This window comes from Microchirus variegatus, assembly GCF_963457635.1.
Source record: "Microchirus variegatus genome assembly, chromosome: 23".
Classification (NCBI taxonomy): domain Eukaryota; kingdom Metazoa; phylum Chordata; class Actinopteri; order Pleuronectiformes; family Soleidae; genus Microchirus; species Microchirus variegatus.
Window position 1 is genome coordinate 16,399,840 of NC_139824.1, and position 25,520 is coordinate 16,425,359.

The window sequence follows — 25,520 nt, forward strand, 5'->3', positions numbered from 1 at the left end:
TGAATGCCGTACTGCACCAGATTAGAGCGTATTTCTTTTTTTTTTTTTTTCTTTTTTGCTGACTGCTTGTTAATCTCTCCCCCCTCTCTCTTTTCTCAGCATTTTCTCCTTACGACGTTAACCCTTTAGATTCACTGCTGGTGTGTTAGTGTGTGCAGAGGCAAAGGCGGCAAAACCTTTAACATGAATTTACTCCTCTTCCTTCCTTCATTCCCCACCTCTCTCTCTCTGCGTCGTCTCTCCTCCTCTTCCTCCTCCTCGCCATCATCGCCTCCTCCTCCTCCTCCTCCTCCTCCTCCTCCTCACAGGGCGGTTATGCAGCTTATCGTTACGCTCAACCAACTGCGGTAGCGACGCCCGCCGCAGCAGCGGCTGCAGCAGCAGCTTACAGTGACAGGTGAGTGGACTGTACCTGCACAACCACCCAGTATTTAGCCACAATCAATAATTTGTTATAAAAACTGTTAAATAATATACGTTTAAATTGGTTTTGCTCAACTCAAATTCAAATCAAGTACACGTCATATCATATTAATATTTATTCATTTATTATGCTATTGCGATTTAAGTTTTTATTTATGTATATATATATATATACAGTGCTTAACTAACTTTTTAGACCACCTGTCATAAAAATGAGGGAGAAAAAAATACATATTTTGTTTTGTTATTGTTGTTTATTTGGCAAATAAAATATATAATATAAGAAATAGTGATGTTTTTCTTACTATTTTTTCATATTTTATGCAAAACAGTAGAGATGAAAATTCAATAATTATGTTTTAGCGTTCAGTTAAAGCACTTCGTGTGTATTAACCATTAGATAATTGATAATTACCAATGCTGTTAATTTAGAGCAGCTCTGCTCTAATAAATGTGTTATTCTCCCCTGTTCAATGAAAAGCAAAACAAATGTTGTTTCTATGATGTGAGACATAAATTTGAGGTTTATTTTGTCTTAAAAGAGCAGAGACAAGTACAAAATATTACACCCCATATTCATATATATATATTCATTATTGAATATGGTCCTTGTTTCCTCACAGCTATGGACGAGTTTACACTGCAGATCCCTACCATGCTGCACTTGCCCCTGCTGCTTATGGTGTTGGAGCCATGGTGAGTTCTTCTTTATTATCTATATTCACAAGGTCAAAGGTTATAAAAACATTTTGGAAAAAAATAAAAAAAAATGGAGAAAAAAATGTCCAAAATTTGAAAAAAAATGTCAAAAATTAGAATTTTTTTTCCAAAATTAAAAAAAAAAGTCTCAACATTTGAAGAAAATGTCCAACATTAGAATTTTTTTTTTTTCATTTGAAAAAAAAATTGTCCAAAATTTGAAAAATAATTGTCAGACATTTGAAAAATTTTGTCGAAAATTTGAAAAATTTTGTCGAAAATTTGAAAAATTTTGTCGAAAATTTGAAAAATTTTGTCGAAAATTTGAAAAATTTTGTTGAAAATTTGAAGAATGTTGTCCAAAATCTGGAAAATGTTGTCCAAAATCTGGAAAAAAATTATATTTTATATATATTTTTTTTCCAGATTTTGGGCAACATTTTTCAGATTTTGGCACATTTTTCAAACTGTCAAAAAAGAAAAAAAGAAAATTCCCCAAATTTTTTTTGCCCAAAATCTTTTTGTGATTATTCTTTTGATCATTTGCTAAATGTTGGCGTTAATTATGAGGATTTTAAAGTAGTTTTAATTCATCTACAGTTAAGCACTGTCCGGTTTCATTCGTACTGAAAAAAGGACCAGGTACAGTCACTAATGGAAAAGCAAAAATAACCGTGCCGTGCGAGGCGAGGCGTGCTGGGACCACGTAGTGGAACAGTGCCATCATTCCCAAACATCAGTCGCTAATTGTTCTTTTTTTCCCCCACACCCAGGCCACGCTGTACCGGGGAGGCTACAGTAGATTCGCCCCGTACTGAGGACACTACATTTCCACAGAGCTCCTCTCTCTTTTCATTGAATTTCTCTTCAACGAGCTCTCTCTCTCTCTCTCTCTGTCGTCGTGGAGGTTTGGACTGGTTTTAACGTGGCGGTGGAGTCGACCACGCGGCAAAGAAATTTCTTGATCTCCCACCCCCACAGCAGCAGTCCCCACACCCACCTTTTCTTACATATATGCTACTACAGAAATAGAGGAATGCTGTATTAAAGACTGATGGATGGCCTTTATGATAAAAAAGAAAAAAACAAGAAGAAGAAAAAAAAAAGGACTTAAAATGGCCACCTTCCCTATTGCACGGCTGTATTATATCCCCCCCCCCCCCCGTCCTCCTTCCTTCTTCTTATTATTCCCTCTGCACTCAGCAGCACAAGACTCGAGATGGAGCCCAGAAGTTCTTCCAAAGGCTGAGAACGTGGATGAGTGACTTTTTAAAACCAGAGAGAGCGAGGAAAACGCTTGAAAACGAGGTGTCGGGAGCAGTGGGAAAGCGGGACAAGGTGGCACGAAAGAGTACCAAACCGGGCGGATGATGAGTCACTAAATTGATTAAAAAAGAAAAACACCCACAGTGAAGAAAGTAAAGAAAGAGAGAACGCAGTTTCCCTCCCTCTATTGTTGTGTTCTAGTAGAGGACGGTGAAACACGATGATGATGATGATGATGATTCATAACGCTGCGGAGAAAAGTCCGAAATCTGAAGCTAAGGAGGGTAAATTCTAGAGCTGTTCCTTACCTCAAGTTTTCTTAGTTTGTGGAAAAATGGTGAACCTTTAAACTTTAAAAAAAAAAAAAATTATTATGATATGCAATTAGTTTAGCGGAAAAAAAAGTTACCAAATTATTATTATTATTATTATTATTATTAGTATTATCATTGTAATTATTCTTATTAAATCATAATTTTTGTTTGCCGTCGTGGGAGACACAGATTTAATCGGTGAAATCAGTAAAAAAAAAAAAAAAAAACTAGCCTAATAATCCACGTTTTTGACACCACGTTAGCATCACTTTTTCACGCAAAGGATTATCAGTGTGTGTGTGTGTGTGTGTGTGTCGTCACCACGGAAACACTACAGAGAGTGCAACACTACGTTCAAACCGCACAAAAACCCGCCGAGGTTTGTGTCTCCTTTTCATCGCGTAGAGATTTTTTAATTTTTCCGTTTTTTTTTCTTTCCCCCTCCACGCTCCGTCTTTTCCGGAGCAAAAGTCCGACATCGAACGAGTCTTCCTGAAAAATCTATACTTTAGTAGGTATAAAAAATCCTGTTTGCGACGGTTACCGAGAAGAAGAAGAAGAAGAAAAAAAAATATTTAAATGCAAACAACAAATGCTTACTATTGTGCATATTTCTATACAGTTGTATTTGCAAAAAATGTGGCTTCTTCTTTTTGTTTTTGTTTGTTTTTGTTTTTTTCTCGGCTTTTGTTTTTGTTCCAAAGATTCGTAGAAAGCACATATTTCTGCCGTATGTATAAATATATATAATCTTTGAATCTTTGTTATTATCCGATTTCTCGATGCTGTCTTTGTTTGCGTTCTTTTAATTATATTTCAAAAATATGCAGGAGTTTTCTTTCTGTCATGTTTATTTTTATTTTTTTGCAGATGACTGAGATATTTGGTAAAGTCGGCCTGTAGCACTTTGGCTCAGACCAGCTGTGTTATATTTTAATATTTTTTTTAAATTATTTAAATCAGTTGTTTTCGTGTGTGTATAATGCAAACTTCCGAAACATTTCAGTGGTGATATCTGTCTTGACTCGGTCGAGATAAATCCAGAAAAAAAAATGTCTGAAAGTGTTATTGACCTTGTTCGCTCGCGCGGAGGGTTTTAAAGGACCAGTTTGTAGGATTTTTGGGAGACGTACGGTGGCCTTACGAGGACAAACGAAAGAAAAGAAAAGGCCCAGTGTTTTTGGTCTTATCCAGTCTGGGTGACTGCAACATGGCAGGCTCCATGGAAGAAGACCCCGCTCACTACATATTTACAAAAGGGCTCACTCTAAAAAAAAAAAAAAGTCCCGCGTGACCTAAAATCTACGTACTGGTTCTTTAATATCCCCTAAATATGGAATTAGATTTGTTTAAATATTCACGAACAATACTTTTCACGAAGCAGAATTTAAAAATTCAAAAATATTGTATTTTGTTGTTCATACATTTTGCGCTGTGTGTGGGCGGGGCCTCAGGAAGCTGCTTGCTGATTGGCTGGAGTTTTGTAGCTACTCATTCCCCGAGTTTTCCCACGTCAAAATCTAACAGCAAAATAATTGTAAATATCTGTAACGTTTGTCGGCTTATAAACTTTAGATTCTTACAATTATAAGCCTGTGACCACTTCCTGTCCATTGAGCTGTCGCTCTGAATCTCTAGCCAATCAGCAGGCAGCTTTCTAAGCCCCGCCCCCAAACAGAATAAACACACTGCTAAGAACAAATGTATTTTCAATTTATTTACAACAATAATATTGTATTTCTGTTGTTTGTAAATACATTTATTCTTAACGCTATGTTTTTTTTGTTTGCCTGTCCATTGAGCTGTCACTCCAAAACTCCAGCCAATCAGCAGGCAGCCTCCTAAGCCCCGCCCACAAACTGAAAATGCATTTGTTCTGAGCAGTGTTTTTTTCTAACAACAAAACTATTGCGTTTTTGTTGTTTGAAAATACATTCGTTTTTTTGCGCTTTGGGTTTTTTGTTTGTGGGCGGGGCCTTAAGGAGCCGCCTCCTGATTGGCTGTGAGTTTTGGAGCGACTCGTTCGCCAAGTTTTCCCCGCCGTCAAATAATCTGACAAAATATAATATAGATTATAAGTATTTAACGTTTGTCACATTATAAATATAAATCCATTGAGCTGTCAATCCAGAATTCCAGCCAATCAGCAGGCAGCTTCCTAAGGCCCCGCCCACAAACAAAAAAAACACAGTATTTTCAAACCACGAACAATATACAATATTTTGCTTCTTTAAAAGTATTGTTTGAAAGTATTGACACAAATCTAATTCCATACCTAAATATATTAAATAACATTTAAGAAAAATCTAAAATAGCAAATAGATCCATATTAATAGAGAATAATGCTCTGGACGATGTGGAAGAAGAAGAAAAATAGAGCCAAAGATGCTAACCCATAGTCCCCCCCCCCCCCCCCACAAGCATGTTCTGGTTCCCAAAACTCGAGAAGCGTCACAAAAAAAATATGATACTTTAAAAAAAATTCAATAAAAAAATAAAAAAAACACACATAATGTGGACTTTCAGAGCCACTTTCTGAAGACACGGACAAACCAGCATGAATGAATCTTGTCGAGTTTTCAAAGAGGTGATTTAAAAAAAAAGAAGAAAAAAATAGTTTTGCATGAATCTTGTCTTTTATATTTGAGTCCTGAGCAGCCAGGATGTGTTCGTTCTTTACCCCTGAAACTCTAAAGAACGACGGGCAGCTCCAGGTTTGAAGCGTGGTAGCACAACGAGGAGGAGGAGGAGGAAGAGGAGGAAGGTGCTGTTTGACAAGGCTGACAAACAAAATGGCTGCTGCACAACCATGGTTTTCCTGTCGTGGTTTTCTCGCCACTGTATTTTAGTGAACTATGTGGCCATTCTTCATAGTTGTTAAGGTTTTTAATGACCGCTCCTGTTCCTCCATCATGTCAATATTTCCCTTGACTGCCATTGTTTATTTTTGTTGTTTTCCTTACTTTTTATTTTTTATTTTTTTTTGGTTTGGTTTGTTTTTATTTTGTTATTGAATGTCCATATAAAATGTTTTATATAAAATGTTTTGTTGTGAAAAAGCTTCCGGGTTTTTTGTTGTTTATGTTGTGTAATAGTGGGTTTTTCACACATAAGTGAAATTGGAGATGAGGTGTTTTTTTTTTTTTATGTTTTATATTGTCCCGTGACACCAAACTACCGCGGTATGTCGTCCAAAATTTGTCCGAGCAAAGTGGAAAAAAAAGTCATACCGTGGTATGTTGTTCAAAATTTGACAAAAAAAGTACAAAAGAATTTTTTGTCCAAATTTTTTTTTAAAAAGTCACATTTTGGACAAAAATGTTGTCCAAAAAAGTGAAAAAAAATGTTGATCAAATTTTGAAAAAAATACATACCACGTCCAAAATTTGTCAGAAAAGTAAAAAAAAAATTCAAAATTTTTTTTTCAAAAATTTGAAAAAAAAGTCATACCACGGTATGTCGTCCAAAAGTTTTCTCCAAAATTTGACAAAAAAAAGTTTAAAAAAATGTTGTCCAAATTTTGAAAAAAATACATACCACGTCCAAAATTTGTCAGAAAAGTAACATTTTTTAAAAAAAAAATTTGTCAAAATTTTTTTAAAAAAAAGTCATACCACGGTATGTGTCTCCAAAATTTGACAAAAAAAGTTAAAAAAAATGTTGTCCAAAATTTGAAAAAATAGCCATACAGCGGTATGTCATTCAAAATTTGTCCAAAAAAATTGAAAAACAGAATTGTCCAAAATTTGACGTCAAAATACTTGCTGTAGCCGCAGATACTGCACTCGTTTGTTGTATAATAATATTTATATATACATAGATATATATAGATATTTTGGTTCTCGGTCCAAAAACGTGCAATATTGGTGTATTGGGTAAATTGGACGTTCTAAATTGACCATAGGTGTGAGAGTGGATGGTTGTGTTTCTCTATGTCAGCTCAGATTGGCTTTATTCTCCTTAAATGTATACAATGAAACTAAAGACACCATTTCTCAGTGGGGGAAACGTTGTTTTATTAACAGTCCTATTCAGCTGTTCTTCCCAATTCCCAACAGTAGTGCAAAAATAGTTGACATTCATGGTTCGTAAAAATAAAAATATATCTTACATAGCTGTACATCAAGGAAAAGGATGGAGGATAATGGAAAAGGTTGGAAAAGGCAGGAGAGAGGAGCAGGGCTTCATTGGTGTACTCCATTTTTGCGATCCCTAAGCGAGTAAGACATCAGATCAGGGACTTAGGGATCGGGGACAAACGCTGGGTCAAAGGATCATCGGCACAGGGAAGCACAAAGAAAGACATGTGGAGGGTTTTTCTAGACGATGCCGTATTTGGCCAGATCGCCGAGCTCCATGTCGCCAAAGGCCTCCCACGGGCAGACGACCGTGATGTCTGTGCCGAGGCCCTCCATGCCGGGGATGTCGTCTCCAAATCTACAAAAAACAAAGAAAAAAGATGAGTAAAATCTCGATTAATTGATAATGGCCGATAGATAACTTTAAGCTAACAGATATACAACTTTTAGCTAACATATAATTAAGCTAACTGACAGATAACTTTAAGCTAACAGATAGATAACTAAGATAACTAGTAGATAACTTTAAGCTAACAGATAGATAACTTTAAGCGGATAGGTAGATAACTAAGATAACTAGTAGATAACTTTTAGCTAACAGATAGATAACTTTAAGCTAACAGATAGATAACTAAGATAACTAGTAGATAACTTTAAGCTAACAGATAGATAACTAAGCAGATAGATAGATAGATAGATAGATAGATAGATAGATAGATAGATAGATAGATAGATAGATAGATAGATAGATAGATAGATAGATAGATAGATAGATAACTTTAAGCTAACAGATAGATAACTTTAAGCTAACAGATAGATAACTAGTAGATAACTTTAAGCTAACAGATAGATAACTTTAAACTAACTGATAGATAATTTTAAGCTAACAGATAGATAACTTTAAGCTAACAGATAGATAACTTTAAGCTAACAGATAGATAACTAAGCTAACTGATAGATAACTAAGCTAACAGATAGATAACTTTAAGCTAACTGAAAGATAACTTTAAGCTAACTAGTAGATAACTTTAAGCGGATAGATAGATAGATAGATAGATAGATAGATAGATAGATAGATAGATAGATAGATAGATAGATAGATAGATAGATAGATAGATAGATAGATCATAGGGAGGACTTTTATTAATTGATTAATTGATAATGATAATTTTACCAGTATGAATACATTAATGTAAATAATGTTTTATTACTCTCACCCCTTCTGTCCTGGTTTTGGTGCCTTGCTCTTGAAGGTGCGAGCCGTCCTCTGCTTGAACTTGGGCGGAGCTTTCTTGTCAGCAGGTGTAGCAACAGGAGTGTCGGCCATTTTTAATGCACTGGAAAAAAACCACACAAACAAACAAACATTTAGTGTTGATGTAAAGATCCTCGCCTCCGTCTCCAGCTCTGCTTAACTCCCCCAGATTTAAATGACAGACTAAAGCTGCCACACGGCCTCTTAAGACCCTGTTACGTAAATAGCTTTGTCTATTTTTGACACCTCGGGTTTAAAAGATTACTGTACGGCCAAGATAGAGACGGAGCATCTTTAGATAAACCGCCATTATACTGTAGTTAGGTTTACGTTCCTCAGATTCCACAGTCTGAGGTTTAACAAATGGACACTTACAACAAAGTAGAAATGAATATTCTGCCCCTTTTTTTAATCTGCTTTAATCCTAACTATTGTTGACATCTGCTTGCTGTTTAATCTGAAATAATCTTACATTTAAACCACACTATCAGATAAAAATGATTGACAATATTGGACTTATTTGTTTTCCAATTTTTCCTGTGTTGATAGATGTAGATTTTTTTTTAGAATTTATCTTGATTGTACAAAATAAATAAACAAAAAAAGGTCAATTGTTGAGGACAAATCAAGAAGCTAGCAGCAGGAAGTGGAAACTGTGAATATATATATATACATATATATATATACTGCAAATGGATGTATACTATATATAATAATACAGTTTATTAGATATAATGTTGACATTGAAACTGCTCTCAGTAAAACAGATAAAAATATATAATAGCATAATGCTAATACTGTATACAGATAATACAGATAATATGTTTTTGCTTTGTTTCAAGCCATAGTTTTAAATAATAGAAATAAATAGTTAACTCAACATTTGCTAGGTAAATATAAGTAATAAATATAAATAAATGAATAATACATTTACTCAAATTAACTGAAGAGAGTGTGATCTTACCAGGTTTTGCAGCTTCACTCTTCAGTCTCAGTGGTTCAGTTTGAGTCTTTGTGCTCGTTCACTCTTTCTTCTTCTTATATATTCTCTCTCTGTTAATCTGCACAACACACTCATCCATTCTGTTTCATAATCTGTGCTTTAATTAGTCTCTATGTTCTCTGTGGGATTAAAGAGAGGAGGAGGGCGTCATAAGTCATAAGTCGACCCTAATGTTGTGTCACGTGATGAGGTTTTTGAGACTTTACATAACGATGCAGAAAAACAACAACAGATAGATAGATAGATAGATAGATAGATAGATAGATAGATAGATAGATAGATAGATAGATAGATAGATAGATAGATAGATAGATAGATAGATAGATAGATAGATAGATAGATAGATAACTTCAAGCTAACTGATAGATAACTAAGCTAACTGATAGATAACTTTAAGCTAACAGATAGATGGCTTTAAGCTAACTGATAGATAACTTTAAGCTAACAGATAGATAGCTTTAAGCTAACAGATAGATAACTTTAAGCTAACTGATAGATAAATGTAAGCTGACAGATAGACAACTACGCCAACTGAGAGATAACTTTAGGCTAACTGAGAGATAACTTTAAGCTAACTGGTAGATAACTTTAAGCTAACAGATGGATAACTTAAGCTAACAGATAGATAACTAGTAGATAACTTTAAGCCAACTGATAGATAACTTTAAGCGGGACCGTACCTATATTCCCCGGGTCCTATGTTCCCCACTTTGTATGTGACCGGGGAACATAGGACCCTTTCTCTAACCCTAACCCTAACCCTACCCTTTTTCAAAAAAGGGTCCCATGTTCCCCTGTCACATACAAAGTGGGGAACATAGGACCTTTTTTGGGGAAAAACGGGGAACATAGGACCCGGGGAACATAGGTACGACCCCCTTTAAGCTAACCGATAGATAACTTTAAGCTAACAGATCGATAACTCGTAGATAACTTTAAGCAGATAGATAGATAGATAGATAGATAGATAGATAGATAGATAGATAGATAGATAGATAGATAGATAGATAGATAGATAGATAGATAGATAGATAGATAGATAGATAGATAGATAGATAGATAGATATGAGATTATTTTTATTTGGAAGTAAATGGCTTATATAAGTGCAGTTGAACTGTAATAAGATCATAGCGAGGACTTTTCCAGGTCAATCCCTCTGTTGTTGAACATGATTTCTAAATGTCGTGCCTCTGCTGAACCTCAGTGCAGGTTCATGAGGTGAAGGATTAAGAGCTGAATGATTTAAGTGATCTTTCTTTGTCACTAATAAGCGACTGATGAGCTCAACAGAGTCCACAGTGTTTTCTTCTCCTGCTGCTGTTGTTACGTCACATGTTTCAGGCCAACGTCAGGTTTGTTTACAAATGAAGACAAAGTATATTCACGTCTTTCCTAACAGATAGATAGATAGATAGATAGATAGATAGATAGATAGATAGATAGATAGATAGATAGATAGATAGATAGATAGATAGATAGATAGATAGATAGATAGATAGATAGATAACTTTAAGCTAACTAGTGGATAACTTTAAGCTAACAGATAGATAACTTTAAGCTAACTATAAGATAACTTTAAGCTAACAGATAGATAACTTTAAGCTAACTATAAGATAACTTTAAGCTAACACATAGATAACTTTAAGCTAACTAGTAGATAACTTTAAGCTAATTAGTAGATAACTTTAAGCTAACAGATATAACTAAGATAACTAGTAGATAACTTTAAGTTAACGAGTAGATAACTTTAAGCTAACATATAGATAACTTTAAGCTATAGATAACTTTAAGCTAACTGATAGATAAATGTAAGCTGACAGATAGACAACTACGCCAACTGAGAGATAACTTTAGGCTAACTGAGAGATAACTTTAAGCTAACTGGTAGATAACTTTAAGCTAACAGATGGATAACTTAAGCTAACAGATAGATAACTAGTAGATAACTTTAAGCTAATTGATAGATAACTTTAAGCGGGACCGTACCTATGTTCCCCGGGTCCTATGTTCCCCGCTTTGTATGTGACCGGGGAACATAGGACCCTTTCTCTAACCCTAACCCTAACCCTACCCTTTTTCAAAAAAGGGTCCCATGTTCCCCTGTCACATACAAAGTGGGGAACATAGGACCTTTTTTGGGGAAAAACGGGGAACATAGGACCCGGGGAACATAGGTACGACCCCCTTTAAGCTAACCGATAGATAACTTTAAGCTAACAGATCGATAACTTTAAGCTAACAGATAGATAACTCGTAGATAACTTTAAGCAGATAGATAGATAGATAGATAGATAGATAGATAGATAGATAGATAGATAGATAGATAGATAGATAGATAGATAGATAGATAGATAGATAGATAGATAGATAGATAGATAGATAGATAGATAGATATGAGATTATTTTTATTTGGAAGTAAATGGCTTATATAAGTGCAGTTGAACTGTAATAAGATCATAGCGAGGACTTTTCCAGGTCAATCCCTCTGTTGTTGAACATGATTTCTAAATGTCGTGCCTCTGCTGAACCTCAGTGCAGGTTCATGAGGTGAAGGATTAAGAGCTGAATGATTTAAGTGATCTTTCTTTGTCACTAATAAGCGACTGATGAGCTCAACAGAGTCCACAGTGTTTTCTCCTGCTGTTGTTACGTCACGTTTCAGGCCAACGTCAGGTTTGTTTACAAATGAAGACAAAGTATATTCACGTCTTTCCTAACAGATAGATAGATAGATAGATAGATAGATAGATAGATAGATAGATAGATAGATAGATAGATAGATAGATAGATAGATAGATAGATAGATAGATAGATAGATAGATAGATAGATAGATAGATAGATAGATAGATAGATAGATAGATAGATAGATAACTTTAAGCTAACTAGTGGATAACGTTAAGCTAACAGATAGATAACTTTAAGCTAACTATAAGATAACTTTAAGCTAACAGATAGATAACTTTAAGCTAACTATAAGATAACTTTAAGCTAACACATAGATAACTTTAAGCTAACTAGTAGATAACTTTAAGCTAATTAGTAGATAACTTTAAGCTAACAGATATAACTAAGATAACTAGTAGATAACTTTAAGTTCACTAGTAGATAACTTTAAGCTAACATATAGATAACTTTAAGCTATAGATAACTTTAAGCTAACTCGTAGATAACTTTAAGCTAACAGATAGATAACTTTAAGCTAACTAGTAGATAACTTTAAGCTAACAGGTAGGTGCTTCATTTTTTCTAAGTAAAAGTATTAAGAGTAAGGATTGAGCCATGGTGGCTCAACTGGAAGGTTGTGGGTTCAATTCCCGGTTCTGCCAGTCTATGTTTGTCCTTGAGCAAGGCACTTAACCCCATGTTAAGACTAGAAAAGCTCTATATAAACACATAACTCTTCTTCTTCTTCTTCTGATTTTATTTGGTAGTAACGAGTGACAAAGACAGATAGCAGAGGAAATGTAGTGGAGTAAAAGTAAAAGATGCTAGTAAAGTACACATACATGAGTTTTGTACTGAAGTACAATAACAAAGTATTTGTACCTACTTTGACTGTTACGTTACAACGCTGGCTGCAGTACATGTTTTAGTACAGTTGTGTATAACGAGCATTGAGAATCTCAATGTGCTATAAATACTGGACTTAAAGCTGCATATTTTATTGTATCTTTGGACTTTTATATATATATATGTATATATATATACATATATATATATTGATATATATATATTTTTTATATACAGTTTTATAAGCTCGACCGTGGCTCTCTTAAAACCTGGAGTGGAATCCTTGCCGGGAATGACACCAGGATTATTCAAGATATGAGCTTTACATGCACATTTGGAACAAATGGAATCATCAAACCTCCTCTGAGTAACATACTGTTATTAAGGCTTTAACTTTGGTAAACATGCTCAGTCATTATACCTGTAACTCACACGTGTGTTGAACTTGGAGAACACATGGTTAAGCTGCCGAGGACAAGAGATCTGAGAGGATTATGCAGCTTTAGACGACTTTAAATACGGACGGCGAAGGCAGAGAGAAGTGAAGAGCTCAGGAGTCAGCATCAGAAAACCACACACAGGCAGATCTCTGCAAAGAAAAAGGTAAGACGACTGCACTTCCTCACATTTCCTTTTGCTTTAGAGGGTTTTCTCTTGACTGGAGATCTGAATTATAACACTGAGAGTCATTTAGTCATTCGGGAAGACGCTTTTATCCAAAAACAACTGACAAATGATCAACATCTTGAGGTCGAGGGAAGATGTTTGAGTCTTCAAGAGTTTCATGGAAATAGAGCGACTAGGAAAGAGGAGGATCTGACCTCCTGTGTGGAGAGGAAGTTTGTCAGAAGAGCATCCTTTGGAGAACACCACCATGTACGTTACCGTATTAAAGCCTTATTTCCTTTCATTTTTCAGTCATCGCTCGAAATGGCAGACGTGGCCGTGGCAGCACCCGTTGAGAAAAGAGCTCCTCCCAAATTCAAGCAGAGGACGGCGCGTACCTTCAAGAGCAAGGCGCCCAAACCAGGACAGAAGGGGTGAGCGCGAATCTGAAGATAAAATACACTTAACACTCAATCTTAACTGGCCTCAAAACCAAGTGTTGAGGGTAATTTTGTCACTTAGAAATGGGACACCCCTTAAATGCAGGTACGTCTTCAGACTGTAGGGGGCAGAATAACGCCAAAGCTGCGTCCAGTCTGTCCAAACTCCAAAAAAGAAGAAGAAGAAGAACACATTTACGTCAGGATTATTTATTACGATCCCTTTGTCAGTCAAGTTATTAGGCTGTCGGTTAGTTACAGAGGTGGAAAAAGTGCTAAAATATTGTACTCAAGTAAAAGTACCAATACTTTGATGAAATATTACTCAAGTAGAAGTAAAAAGTAGTTCATTTGAAATGTACTTTAAGTAAAAGTTACTTAGTTACTTTGCGTGGGGTGTGAATAGGACAAGGGCTCAGAAATCCAAAACTATTTTGGAGCTCACGACACAGGATATGACGTCACTTTTGGCCACGCCCTCTATGTTCACGCGCCAGTGCTAATGCTAGTCACATCATCATTGGTCTGGTTCTGCAGCATATTTTCCCCCTGTAGGTCTTCATTGGGCTGAATTTTTATTTTTACTCAGTAACGGATAGGATTTATAAAGTAACTAAGAACAATACTTGAGTCAATACGTACTCAAGTAAAATACACAAAACACAAAAAAAGTATTCAATATAGTAACTTGAGTAAATGTATTTTGTTACTTTCCACCTCTGGTTAGTTATAAGATGATACTCATACAAATATTCAGCTGACAGTTACCACACACCACGGCTTATTGAAAAGTAAACCATAGCAAACCATCGCTTGTCCGCACCGGCCGAATATTGACAAAAGATCGTAAAATAAAAATAAATGTTACGCAACAATGACGTCAGTAATCCATAATATGGGCCTAAACTAAGATAGTACAATGGTTTTCATCATTTTTATATCTCTATTAACAAAGAAAATACTTCATTTGTAGCGTATTCGTTTCGCTGCTTTCGGCGCCATCTTTGCTACGTGAAAACACGCAATGCATTCTGGGTAGCCCTTGCTCCCAAGGGTGGTCTCGGGAAAATCTCAACATTGAGGGCGATACAGCCCTTAAACTTGGCCCTCAACTTAATTTTGAGATTGAGGGTTAAGCAAGGAATTGGAATTCACCCTTAGTGTCTGTGCGAATGTGTCTGTAACTCACTGTCTGTCTTCACTCGCTCAGATTCGGAGACGACATCCCCGGCATGGAGGGCCTCGGCACAGACATCACAGTCGTCTGTCCGTGGGAAGCCTTCGGCGACATGGAGCTCAGCGACCTGGCCAAATACGGAATTGTTTAGTCTTTTTTTTTTTAATTCCTCCTGCCTTTCACCCCCTTTTTTTTGCCATGATAGTCCCTCATGTACAGTAATCTCACCGAGGCAGCACTTTATGATTTAGAATAATCCAGCACCTTTTCTTATCTACCGCACTTTATTTATCTTTTCCTTCCCTTTTCTTTTCCTTCTTATAGCAGCATGGTTTTGGTATCTGCTGTTTCTATTTCTATTCCCCAAAGCTGCTAATTTAAGCTAAATCCTATATATATATATATTTATTTTTTTGGTCATTTTATTTTCCGGTTTTCAACCAAATAAATGTTCATAATTTTCCATCCAACGAAATGTCTTTGTGTTGTCGTCTCTAACGCAGAAACAAATACTACACGACTAAAAAACAACTAAATCTGTCTTCAAGGACAGAGGCTGGTGCTAAGATGAAGCGATGATGCTGCTGTTGCCATGGCAACGGCACAAGAAAAGTCCGATTCTGCAGTTTTCACAGAAAATCCTGCATTTTAATGAGTTTTTAACGAGGACCAAGACTCACAGAACGATCACGTGGTGTTATTAATCACCCACTGACTTTACAACAACAACAAAGGGCTGAGGTTCTACGTGGAACCATTTGCTTCTGAAAAACCCTTTTCCGGAAGAAAGGGTTTTTCAAGTGTTCTTGGTAACACCAATGGTTCCAGTAAGAACCATTTTGATCCAAAAGGGTTCTCCTATGAGGACAAGCCGAAGAACCTTATATGGTTCTACTTAGCACTTTTATTTCTGAGAGTGTATGACGCAGTGTTCAATCCACTCATGAAATCCACATCTACAAAACCTCCCACACCTGGAATTCTACTGACTTTAAGCTAACAAATGGATAACTTTAAGCTAACAGATAGATAACTAAGCCAACAGATAGATAACTTTAAGCTAACAGATAGATAACTGATAGATAACTTTAAGCTAACAGATAGATAACTTTAAGCTAACTGATAGATAACTTTAAGCTAACTGATAGATAACTTTAAGCTAGCAGATAGATAACTTTAAGCTAACTGATAGATAACTTTAAGCTAACAGATAGATAACTTCACGTTAACTGATAGATAACTTTAAGCTAACAGATAGATAACTTTAAGCTAACAGATAGATAACTTCACGTTAACTGATAGATAACTTTAAGCTAACAGATAGCTAACTTTAAGCTAACAGATAGATAACTTTACGCTAACTGATAGATAACTCTAAGCTAACAGATAGATAACTTTAAGCTAACTGATAGATAACTTTAAGCTAACAGTGTTGGAGGATTTAAACGAGCTCTTCACACACGACTAGCCGACGTTAAAGTTGTGTAACTGATGAACAGTAAAGTTGTGTTAATCTGGTGACCGCAGTAACCGCAGTAATCCACCGCTCACCTGTGTTACATCACTGACCTTTAACCGAGGGATGGACTTTAATTTGCGTCATAAAACGTTAAAAATATACTGTATATTTACAGTTTCCTGTTTTTTATCACTCATATAAAATAAATACAGAGGTAAAAACAAGTACATGAGTGTTACGATTATCATCCTTCGTGTCACTCCTGCTCTTATGGTTAGTTTTTTCCTCTCCACTATCATTTTATATGATAATAAATACTATGGTATTATGGAGTATTAGGGACAAAAAAACATTGAAAGGAAGAAGAAAATAAATAAAAGCGTGGATTCTGAGATTAAAAGTCAGAAATCTCTCAGGATTCTGAGCCTCAGGTTCTCTAATTGGACTAAAGTGTTCACAGCTGAGCTCATTAGGTCACATGACCAGTTACAAAGTCAACATCCTTGTTTTTTAGGTGTTTTTTTTTACAATCAATACAAGATATATATGTTCATATAAATGATAACAATATGCATGAGTGTAATTTCATGTTTTAAGTGTTTCAAACAACTTTTTTTAGGAATCAGAGTCAGAGCTGACAGAGAACGACTCTCTCTTCACACACAGGTGAGCTGCAGGTGTGTTTGTGTGTGTTTGATTGAATCTCATGTGTGTGTGAGTGTCTCAGTGGATCCTCGGAGCTGATTCATGCTTTTTCAACCTCATGTTTCTGTCCGTTCTCTGTTTAAGTTGAAGATGATATGAAAAGTTGTTACCTGAAAACTGCAGTGACAGAGAGCGGAAGAGAGAGATAAAACTATGGTAAGAAAGATCCAAATCTTAAAAAACGTCATACTATACTTTGTCGTCCAAAATTTGAAAAAAAAAAATTGACCAAAAACATCAAAAAAAACTTTTTTTGAAAAACTTTAAAAAAAAAAATTTGGAGAAAAAAAAAATTTGAAAAAAAAAAATTTGAAAAAATTTGAAAACATAACATTTCTAAAAAAAATGAAAAAATAAATTTTCTAAAAAATTTGAAAAATTATTTTTCAAAAGATCAAATAGACGTGATAAAATGTAAAATGTGCAGCTGTTTTGGAATGAATTAAACTACAAAAAGTGAATGTAAAAAGAGTGAATTGATATTTAAACTGCTGTATTTGAAACCACAATTTTTTTCTGCAGATAGACTGAGATTATTTTTTATTCAGTCCATAAAGATTAGTAATATTTAATTCATTAATTAATGCCTGTCTTTGTTTAAGAGCTGTTTAATCTGGTTCCCTCTCCTGGATTTGGCAGCAGTTTGTTTAATATCCATAAACCTAAGATTCAATGTCATGATCCATGATGTGATTTCCAACTTTATCGTCACGCGTCTGTTTGTATGTTCTGTATATTAACAAATTCTAATCATGTATGTCGTGTGCATTGTTTTTGATATAAACGGAGAAAGGTGAGAGAGTTCACAGCGAAGTCGTCTCGTCCTGACGGCGGTTCGTTGTATTTCTGTGCGTCCGTCTGGTGTCTGTCTGCTCTGCGGTCGTCCAAAACTCTCAAACCTCTCAAACCTCGACACAACAAAAGGTCAAATGTGATGTAAATCTTCTCCGTGAATTATGTCTCAGCGTCGCAAGTGTTTTTCGTTCCCATTTTGACACCGAGACGGAAAAATCTAACATTTTTGTGGCGGGACCGACTGTTTGTGGCTTCTTCTGTCTCTTCTGTCTGTCCTGACATAACTCCAACCTTTACTCCATATCTTACTGTCAAGGTGATGGTGTTGTTTTATTTATCATAACTCATTTTACTTAAATTTTCTGTCAATACAATAATAAACAATGTTAATGCAAATTTATTCTTTAAATAGCACCCAAGCCTCAAATATTTTTTTGCTTATTTTAACCATAAAAGGACCAGAGAATAACCTGTTAGTGCCTTTTTTGCCCATTTTTCCATAATATCTTGCAGTTATTTACAATTTCCTGCATGTTAAAACACTGCTTATTGCTAACTGCAATTTTAAAATGAAGAAAAACACTGCAGTTGTGCATAAACAACAGATTTTTGCATGTTAAATTTGACATTTTAACAGCGTAGAACACATTTACGCGGACAATTTTTGAGTCGTCATCTCTTAAATGTGCAAAAACTTGTGAAGCAGCTTTGAGCGGTCATCAAGACTAGAAAAGTACTATATTCAGGGATAATACATACAATGATACAATACATATTAATTAATATATACATGTAAATATGCAGGATTATTACAGCCAAACGGCTCATTTCCATCTTTAGTCCCTTTTGGCAGGTTGATCAACAACAACAAAAGGATAGTAAAATCATTAAAACATCATTAACAACAAATAGAATAGTTAGCCTTCATGGCTAAACACAATAAAAACACAATAGGACAGAAAATAAAAAAGAAACAATGAAGAGTTTAGTGGATCATGAAACACATGTGTACCACACAATATACATGTTTGTGCCTATAAATACAGATATTTTACCACTTTACTACTAAATAAAGTCATGTTTTATTTATATGACCGTATTATTAATAAGATGAAGAGCTGAAAATAATAATATGAAGTTTAAATCTTAAGTTTGAGACTTTGACTGTTTGTCTCCCTCGTGTGGTGAGTGCAACACCATGCAGCCACACACACGCATTCTTGCACTTGCTGCACACTGAGGACCAGCATTTCCACTTTATAAATCAACACAATTACAAATATCTACTTCATGAATGACCTCTACAAAGAAATACTGTTTTTTTTTGTCCAAAATTTGACAAAAACGTCATACTATACTTTATCGTCCAAAAGTCAAAACAATTTTGAAAAAAATTTGAATTTTTTTTTTTCAAAAATTGATTTTTTTTCCCCCAAAAGTCGAAAAAAAAAAAAAAATTGTTTTTTAATCCAAAAAATTAGAAATTTTTTTTCTTCCAAAAGTAAAAAAAAAATTTTTTTTACAAATTGAGTATAGCATGTTATAGCAACCTAAGGCAGTGATTTCAATGAAAACAAAGTGAGGACCGGCCAAAATGTCCTCACTCCGTAAAAATGAATGGTTAAAAACCCTCACTGGTCCTCAGTATGCCGCAAGTACAAGAACACACACACACACACACACACACACACACACACACACACACACACACACACACACACACACACACACACACACACACACACACAGATTAACTAAGCTTCTATTTTCTGCACAGACTTCCACCCACGACACGTTTATGTAACAGCTGCTTCCAGACGCTTCTAATAAGACACTGAGTGTCCACATGTCCACACTCTCCTCTACTGTCCCCCTGTCCTGTGTGGACACGTCGTCCAAACGTCCCTGCACAGGCTTATCAGCAACACCTTGACCGGTTCCCACCAATGCCTCCAATCACATGACGGCATGTGTGATGGAGGCAGAGGTGACGCCGCTCTCTGACGAACACGAGTCAAACGCCTGTTTTTTTAAAATCTCCCAACGTTTCCTCGCTTCTCTCTCTTTTTTGCTTCACTCTCAGTCGTAAACATGTTGACCTGTGTGTTTGTCGTCCTGCTGATCTCTGCTGCTTTAGCCACAAAGAAAGGTAAATGACCGTGATGTTGTGTTATTGCTCTGTTGAAAGTTCTGATTTATTATACACATTTCTCGGCAGATTGACAAACATATACTTAAATAAGGGATGTTTTCGCCGCTGACATAGACGCAGACTCTTGAATATCTTAATGAGACTTGAGATTGCGTTCCAAAAATATGGTTTTATTGGGGAACAAAATGGAACATCGGCCTTAATACGTTCCCTGGTTCTATTAAAGAGTAAAAACTAGGGAAGCGTATCGGTCGGTATCGGTCAGATACTGGTCAAAATCGCTGGATCGAGCTGTTACACTTGTAGAATTATGTCTTTGAGGTGACGATTTGTGCTGAGTAACAGCTTCATAGTTCATAAATGATCTAAAATTATAATGCATATGAATAATATCGATACTCGAGTTGTTGATATCGGTATTGGACACACACAAAAAAGTGCTATCGAGATATAAATATAGTGAAAACCCACAAATTGGATTGTTCAAACACATGAAAATAAGTTTATTTATTTATTATATTAATTAAGAATTTTTATTTCAATTCAAATTAACATTCTTCCAGTTCTCTAACCAATTCTCTTAATTCTAATTTCTCTGTTCACTAAATTTTCATGGACTCTGGGTTAGGGTTACATGTATAATCTAAAGAATATATCAAGACATAAAGGACCTGGAAAAACTGCTCCATGCTTTTTATCTTCAGTCGATTTAGACGACTGCAGCTGATTCTGAACGTTGCTGCTGCTGCTGCCAAAGAATTGATTTTTAAATATTGCTTTTATCAGCTTTTATGTCAGCCCAAATATCTGGAACAAACTCCCAAAAGAGCTATAGTGCAGCTATAGTCTGTATAATCAATTCATTCCTTTAAATCCAGGCCTGAAAACCCGAGTTTGCCGCTGAGTTTAAATTTAAAAAAGTATCTTCACTGTTTCCTTTCTTTCTTTTCTTTCTCTATTTAAATGTGTTTGTGTGTGTTTTACTGAGCCTTTTTATATCTTTAATGTTGTCGCTGTATTTCCCTTTCTTTCTTTTTTTTTTATTGTAAAGTTCTTTGAAAACCTTGTTGTTGTTGTTGCTGCAGAAATAAACTTCATGGACAAACAAAAATAGCACAAGGGCATTTATTTATTTATTTTAAACTGCATTCTTGCAGTGTGAAATGTATAATACACATTTAAATATCTTATGATTGTGTTTAGTTTATCTTGTTGTGTTTCTCTCTCTTTCAGACGATTCTCTTCTCAGGCTGAACGACACCAAAGCTGCAGAGGTCTTCATCAACTCTGCTGACGTGGTGGTCGTCGGATTTCTGGAGGTCAGACGTGATGATTATTAACGTAGAGATAGAAAAAAAAAGTCTTCTTAAAGACGCCGTATGTAAGATTATTCATGCATTAACCGGTTAAGCTTTTCTTAATGGAACCCCTCCGAACTCTGTTCCACCTAAAACATACAGTAGGTCTCTCAGTTCGCTTCAAGTGAACCAAATGCAAGGAAACAGGACTACAACGCAGGGCATTGTGGGTAAACACAACCAAAATATAGGTGTGTGTGTGTGTATAATGCTGAGTCCATTGTTGCAGCGTATCTGTGTCGTATGTTCACATAAAACCATAGGATTTGATGCAGCACTTTTACTCTTTTTCTTGTTCATTGTCGTCAGTAATTCTTGATACAGCGCCTCCTCAGGCGAGGAGGGGAATACGCTATTGAAAAGGTTAGGTTTGTTTCACTAAAGTAAGAATGAATTCAGAATGATACCTGTTGCAACCTCCTCCTCCTCTTCCTCCGTCGCTTAATAGCCCAAATTTTCCTGGAAAATCTGAAAGATGTGACTTCACACGTGCTCACGTATGTCTTAGTTAAAGGCGCCATATGTAAGAATGTGGCCAAAAACGGTTACTACATTCAAATTCAAAATACAGAGGTCTTTTAGGTTTCCTTTTCTGACGTAACTGGCAACCCGTGGTTGCTCGGCAGCTGAGACTCTACTGACTGCAATGACTGGTAGACGCCGCTAGGTGGCGTCACATGCTGAAAACATGATTTCAAAACATAAACATGATTTGCAGTCTGCAAAATATTTTTTTTTAATGCAAATATTTTGTCTGTACTGTTGTTGTTGGTCAGTTCAGTTTGTTATATGAACATTATTCCTGAGTCTCTGTGACATATTAGGAGGATTTTATGGCTTTAGTTGCTTTAGATTTATAACATAATGCACCTTTAAAGAACAGTGGGTTCCACCGTTAGCAAGACGATGAGTAGCCAGTGAGTTTTTGACGTTTGAACAGAAATAGAATGTGCTAATATCAACAACAAGCGACTACAAAGGAAACCCCCCCAAAAAAGCATAAAAATCAAAAGATTGTTTTATAAAAAAACAGGGAAATGAGTGACGCCGATCGACATTAGGCTGCAGTTTGACAAAACGTCATACTATACTTTGTCGTCCAAAAGTAAAAAAAAAATATTTGAAAAAAAAATAAAATGTGAATTATTTTTTCAAAAAATTTGAAAAACATTTTTTTCGAAAAATTTGAAAAACATTTTTTTCGAAAAATTTGAAAAACATTTTTTTCGAAAAATTTGAAAAACATTTTTTTCGAAAAATTTGAAAAACATTTTTTTCGAAAAATTAGATTTTTTCCCAGAAGTCGAAAAACAAAAATTGACACTTTTTTTTTTTTTTTGACAAATTGAGTATAGCATGTTATAGCAACCTAAGGCTCACTTGAGTGTCACTAGAGGGCTCACATTCAACCCGTTAACATTTGAGCACCAGACAGCGTTTTTATGGCTTAGTTAATGCTAACGTGCATGCGGGCGCAGCAAACCCGTGAGAACTCGCGCCGAGACCACAGGCGTTTGTTTGCAGCCGTGTGTTGGAGATGCAGCAGTCGTTTGTCACGAATAGATTTCTAAGAAGAAGAAGAAGAAGCAGGACGTCGTATTCCGTGTGGGCCACACCTTTGGCAGAGCCCCTGTGCTGTGAGGACAGAGTTTGGCGTGGCTTCACCCTGCAGAGGCGAGACCTTTGGCCAGACGCAGGATGCTGAGGGGAACCGTGGCTATGGCCACTTGACAGGAAATACATGTGTATGTGAAGACTTTGTGGCATTGGCTCCGTCCACTGTTACATAAACAAGTGCAGAAGATGGGAAAAAAGGATCATGAGGAGGAGGAGGAGGACAAGAGCACATGAGGATAACACTGTGATACTGTCGGAAAAAAAAAAGGACCAAAACATTGTTGCTGTGAGTCACTGGGGATGAAGACATATTACAGGCTGCAAAGTGATCAAATAGACGAGCAGAGCTCATGCAATAGTGACTCAGAAATAGACGTGAATCACCTTCCTTTGAGTCACAAGTCTTTCTTTGCTCTTTCATCACAGTCTGGGTCACCTGCACTTACACTGCTGTTAGAAATGACATTATTTTTGAAGGAAAAGCATCTTTTTTTAATGAATATAACATTAAATTAATCATAAATCCACTCTATACATTGTTAATGTGGTAAATCGTCTGGTTTGTATAGAGGCCCATTTCCAGTGTTCTAATAGTACATTGTGTTTGCTAATGGCGTTAGAAGGCTATTGGATGATTAGAAAACCCTTGTGCAATGAAACAGTTTTGCTGGTTCTTTGATGATTATTTCTAATCTTGTCAATGTCTTGACTAAATTTTCTATTCATGTTGCAACTCTTTTGATGAAGAAAAGTCTGACTTTTAATGGAAAACACAACAAAAATTGTATAGGTGAGCCCAAACTTTTGAACGGTACACTCTTAGAAATAAGGGTTCCAAAATGGTTCTTCTACAAGGGCTGAGGTTCTACCTGGAACCATTTGCTTCTGAAAAACCCTTTTCCCGAATAAAGGGTTTTTCAAAGGTTCTTGGTGACACTAATGGTTCCAGTAAGAACCATTTTAAACCAGAGAACTCTTTAAAACCTCTTTCCAGAATAAAGGGTTTTAAAGGGGTATTTGGTGGAACCCTCCAAAAAGTCTCCAGGTGGAACCTTTATAAAAAGGTTCTACCTGAAGCCAAAAAGGGTTCTGCTATAAGGACAAGCCGAAGAACCTTATATGGTTCTACTTAGCACTTTTATTTCTAAGAGTGTATTTAGTCGAACACTCTTAGAAATAAGGGTTCCAAAAGGGTTCATCTACATGGGCTGAGGTTCTACCTGGAACCATTTGCTTCTGAAAAACCCTTTTCCCGAAAGAAAGGATTTTTCAATGGTTCTTGGTAACACTAATGGTTCCAGTAAGAACCATTTTGATCCAGAGAACCCTTTAAAAGCCCTTTCCTGAATAAAGGGTTCTTGGTGGAACCTTTATAAAAAGGTTCTACCTGGAGCCAAAAAGGGTTCTCCTATAAGAAGATAAATATGTGTAGAACTTTGTCAAAGAAATAAAAAATGCACAGTGGAAGACAAAATATTGTACTTGAAGCACAGGTTGTGTTGCACAAGTTACTAATGTGTAAGGTTTACGAGTGACTAAAATAACCTTTAAATAACCTCGTAATAACCTCGTCAGGGAGAAGACAGTCGTGGTTATGCGGAGCTCGTTGCGGCGGCGAAACGCGTCGACTCGGTGCCGGTCGCCATTTGCACGGTGAAGGAGGCGTGGGTCGACTACAAGGTCTCCTCAGACACCATCGCCCTCTTCAGGAAGGTATTTCACCATCATCATAATAATATGAAGACATTACAATATATACATCATGTTAATGTGTGTGTGTGTGTGTGTGTGTTTTGGTGCAGGCCGATAACTACCAGGACAATCTGGTCGTTGCCGAGGCCAAGAAGCTGGAAACTGACGGTCTGGTGAACTTCATCACCACCAACGAGGTCCGATACGTCACAGAATACAACCAAGTGGTAAGAACTCACCTCTTATGTTTCCCAGAGGAGCTAATGATGCTGGATTCAGGTGTTCTACAAGAGAACATGATGCTAATTCTGTATAATTATGTATAAATTGACCGTGATAGTAAGTAAAGTCTGTGAGAATGTTCCTTGTCCTTCACCTGAACGCTCTCCTCATGTACTCACAGACGGCCGTGGGCCTCTTCAATTCAGAGGTGAAGTCGCACCTGCTGCTCTTCGCCAACAGGGGCACTAAAGAGTTCACCGAGCTCAAGAAGAAGATGGAAGCTCTGGCTCCGGAATTCACAGGAAAGGTAAAAAAGACCATGAACAAGCCTTTATTTACCAAGTAACGCAGTCTAATCTCATCTTTTGTATGCAATGACTTCAGTTCCTGCTTAAAAATATGTTATATATACATTTATCTTTTAAAGCTACAGTATGTAAGCAAAATACATGCATTGTAGCTTAATTAGGATTCGAGCACGACAAAGGATTATTATTATCCCGGCCCGAGATGAACAAAAAATCCTCTTGACACCATGATCTCAACTCGACAGGAAGTCCGCCATCTTGGATTTGGCGTATTTCTTGTTATTATTATTTTTCTTCCACCGAATGAATCGCCAAAACTCACAGATTTTTTGCGACTGCATCAATCCTGGTGAAAATGTACATATTTAAAAGCTTCGGTGAAAAAGTGTGGAAAATAGGAAAGTGGGAGGGGCTTAAAAACGGACGCAAAAAAGTGCT

At 36.2% G+C, this 25,520-nt stretch overlaps 4 protein-coding genes across 4 annotated transcripts in view; 3 read left to right on the forward strand and 1 right to left on the reverse strand.

Annotated features, from left to right (window-relative positions):
* Positions 1–3,416, forward strand: part of rbfox2 (RNA binding fox-1 homolog 2) — a 50,332-nt gene extending 46,916 nt beyond the window's left edge. The window contains exons 11-13 of the mRNA XM_083909466.1: positions 309–397; positions 1,047–1,119; positions 1,896–3,416. Of these exons, the coding sequence (XP_083765592.1) occupies positions 309–397; positions 1,047–1,119; positions 1,896–1,940 (207 nt within the window). The 3' untranslated portion in view covers positions 1,941–3,416. The remainder of the gene's footprint in view (positions 1–308; positions 398–1,046; positions 1,120–1,895) is intronic.
* Positions 3,417–7,021: 3,605 nt separating this feature from the next.
* LOC310943818 (retinal cone rhodopsin-sensitive cGMP 3',5'-cyclic phosphodiesterase subunit gamma-like) lies at positions 7,022–8,108 on the reverse strand (the record flags this gene model as incomplete). The annotated part of the gene is made up of 2 exons (XM_083909485.1): positions 7,022–7,139; positions 7,999–8,108. The coding sequence occupies 2 exons, from the start codon at positions 8,106–8,108 to the stop codon at positions 7,022–7,024; spliced, it is 228 nt and encodes a 75-aa protein (XP_083765611.1).
* Positions 8,109–13,481: 5,373 nt separating this feature from the next.
* On the forward strand, positions 13,482–14,925 carry LOC310943816 (retinal cone rhodopsin-sensitive cGMP 3',5'-cyclic phosphodiesterase subunit gamma-like; the record flags this gene model as incomplete). The annotated part of the gene is made up of 2 exons (XM_083909483.1): positions 13,482–13,591; positions 14,808–14,925. The coding sequence occupies 2 exons, from the start codon at positions 13,482–13,484 to the stop codon at positions 14,923–14,925; spliced, it is 228 nt and encodes a 75-aa protein (XP_083765609.1).
* A 4,899-nt stretch (positions 14,926–19,824) lies between these two features.
* Positions 19,825–25,520, forward strand: part of erp27 (endoplasmic reticulum protein 27) — a gene marked incomplete at both ends in the record, with an annotated part of 8,669 nt that continues 2,973 nt past the window's right edge. Inside the window, 5 exons of the mRNA XM_083909649.1 lie at positions 19,825–19,882; positions 21,119–21,204; positions 24,436–24,573; positions 24,663–24,779; positions 24,956–25,081. Coding sequence (XP_083765775.1) covers positions 19,825–19,882; positions 21,119–21,204; positions 24,436–24,573; positions 24,663–24,779; positions 24,956–25,081 — 525 coding nt within the window. The remainder of the gene's footprint in view (positions 19,883–21,118; positions 21,205–24,435; positions 24,574–24,662; positions 24,780–24,955; positions 25,082–25,520) is intronic.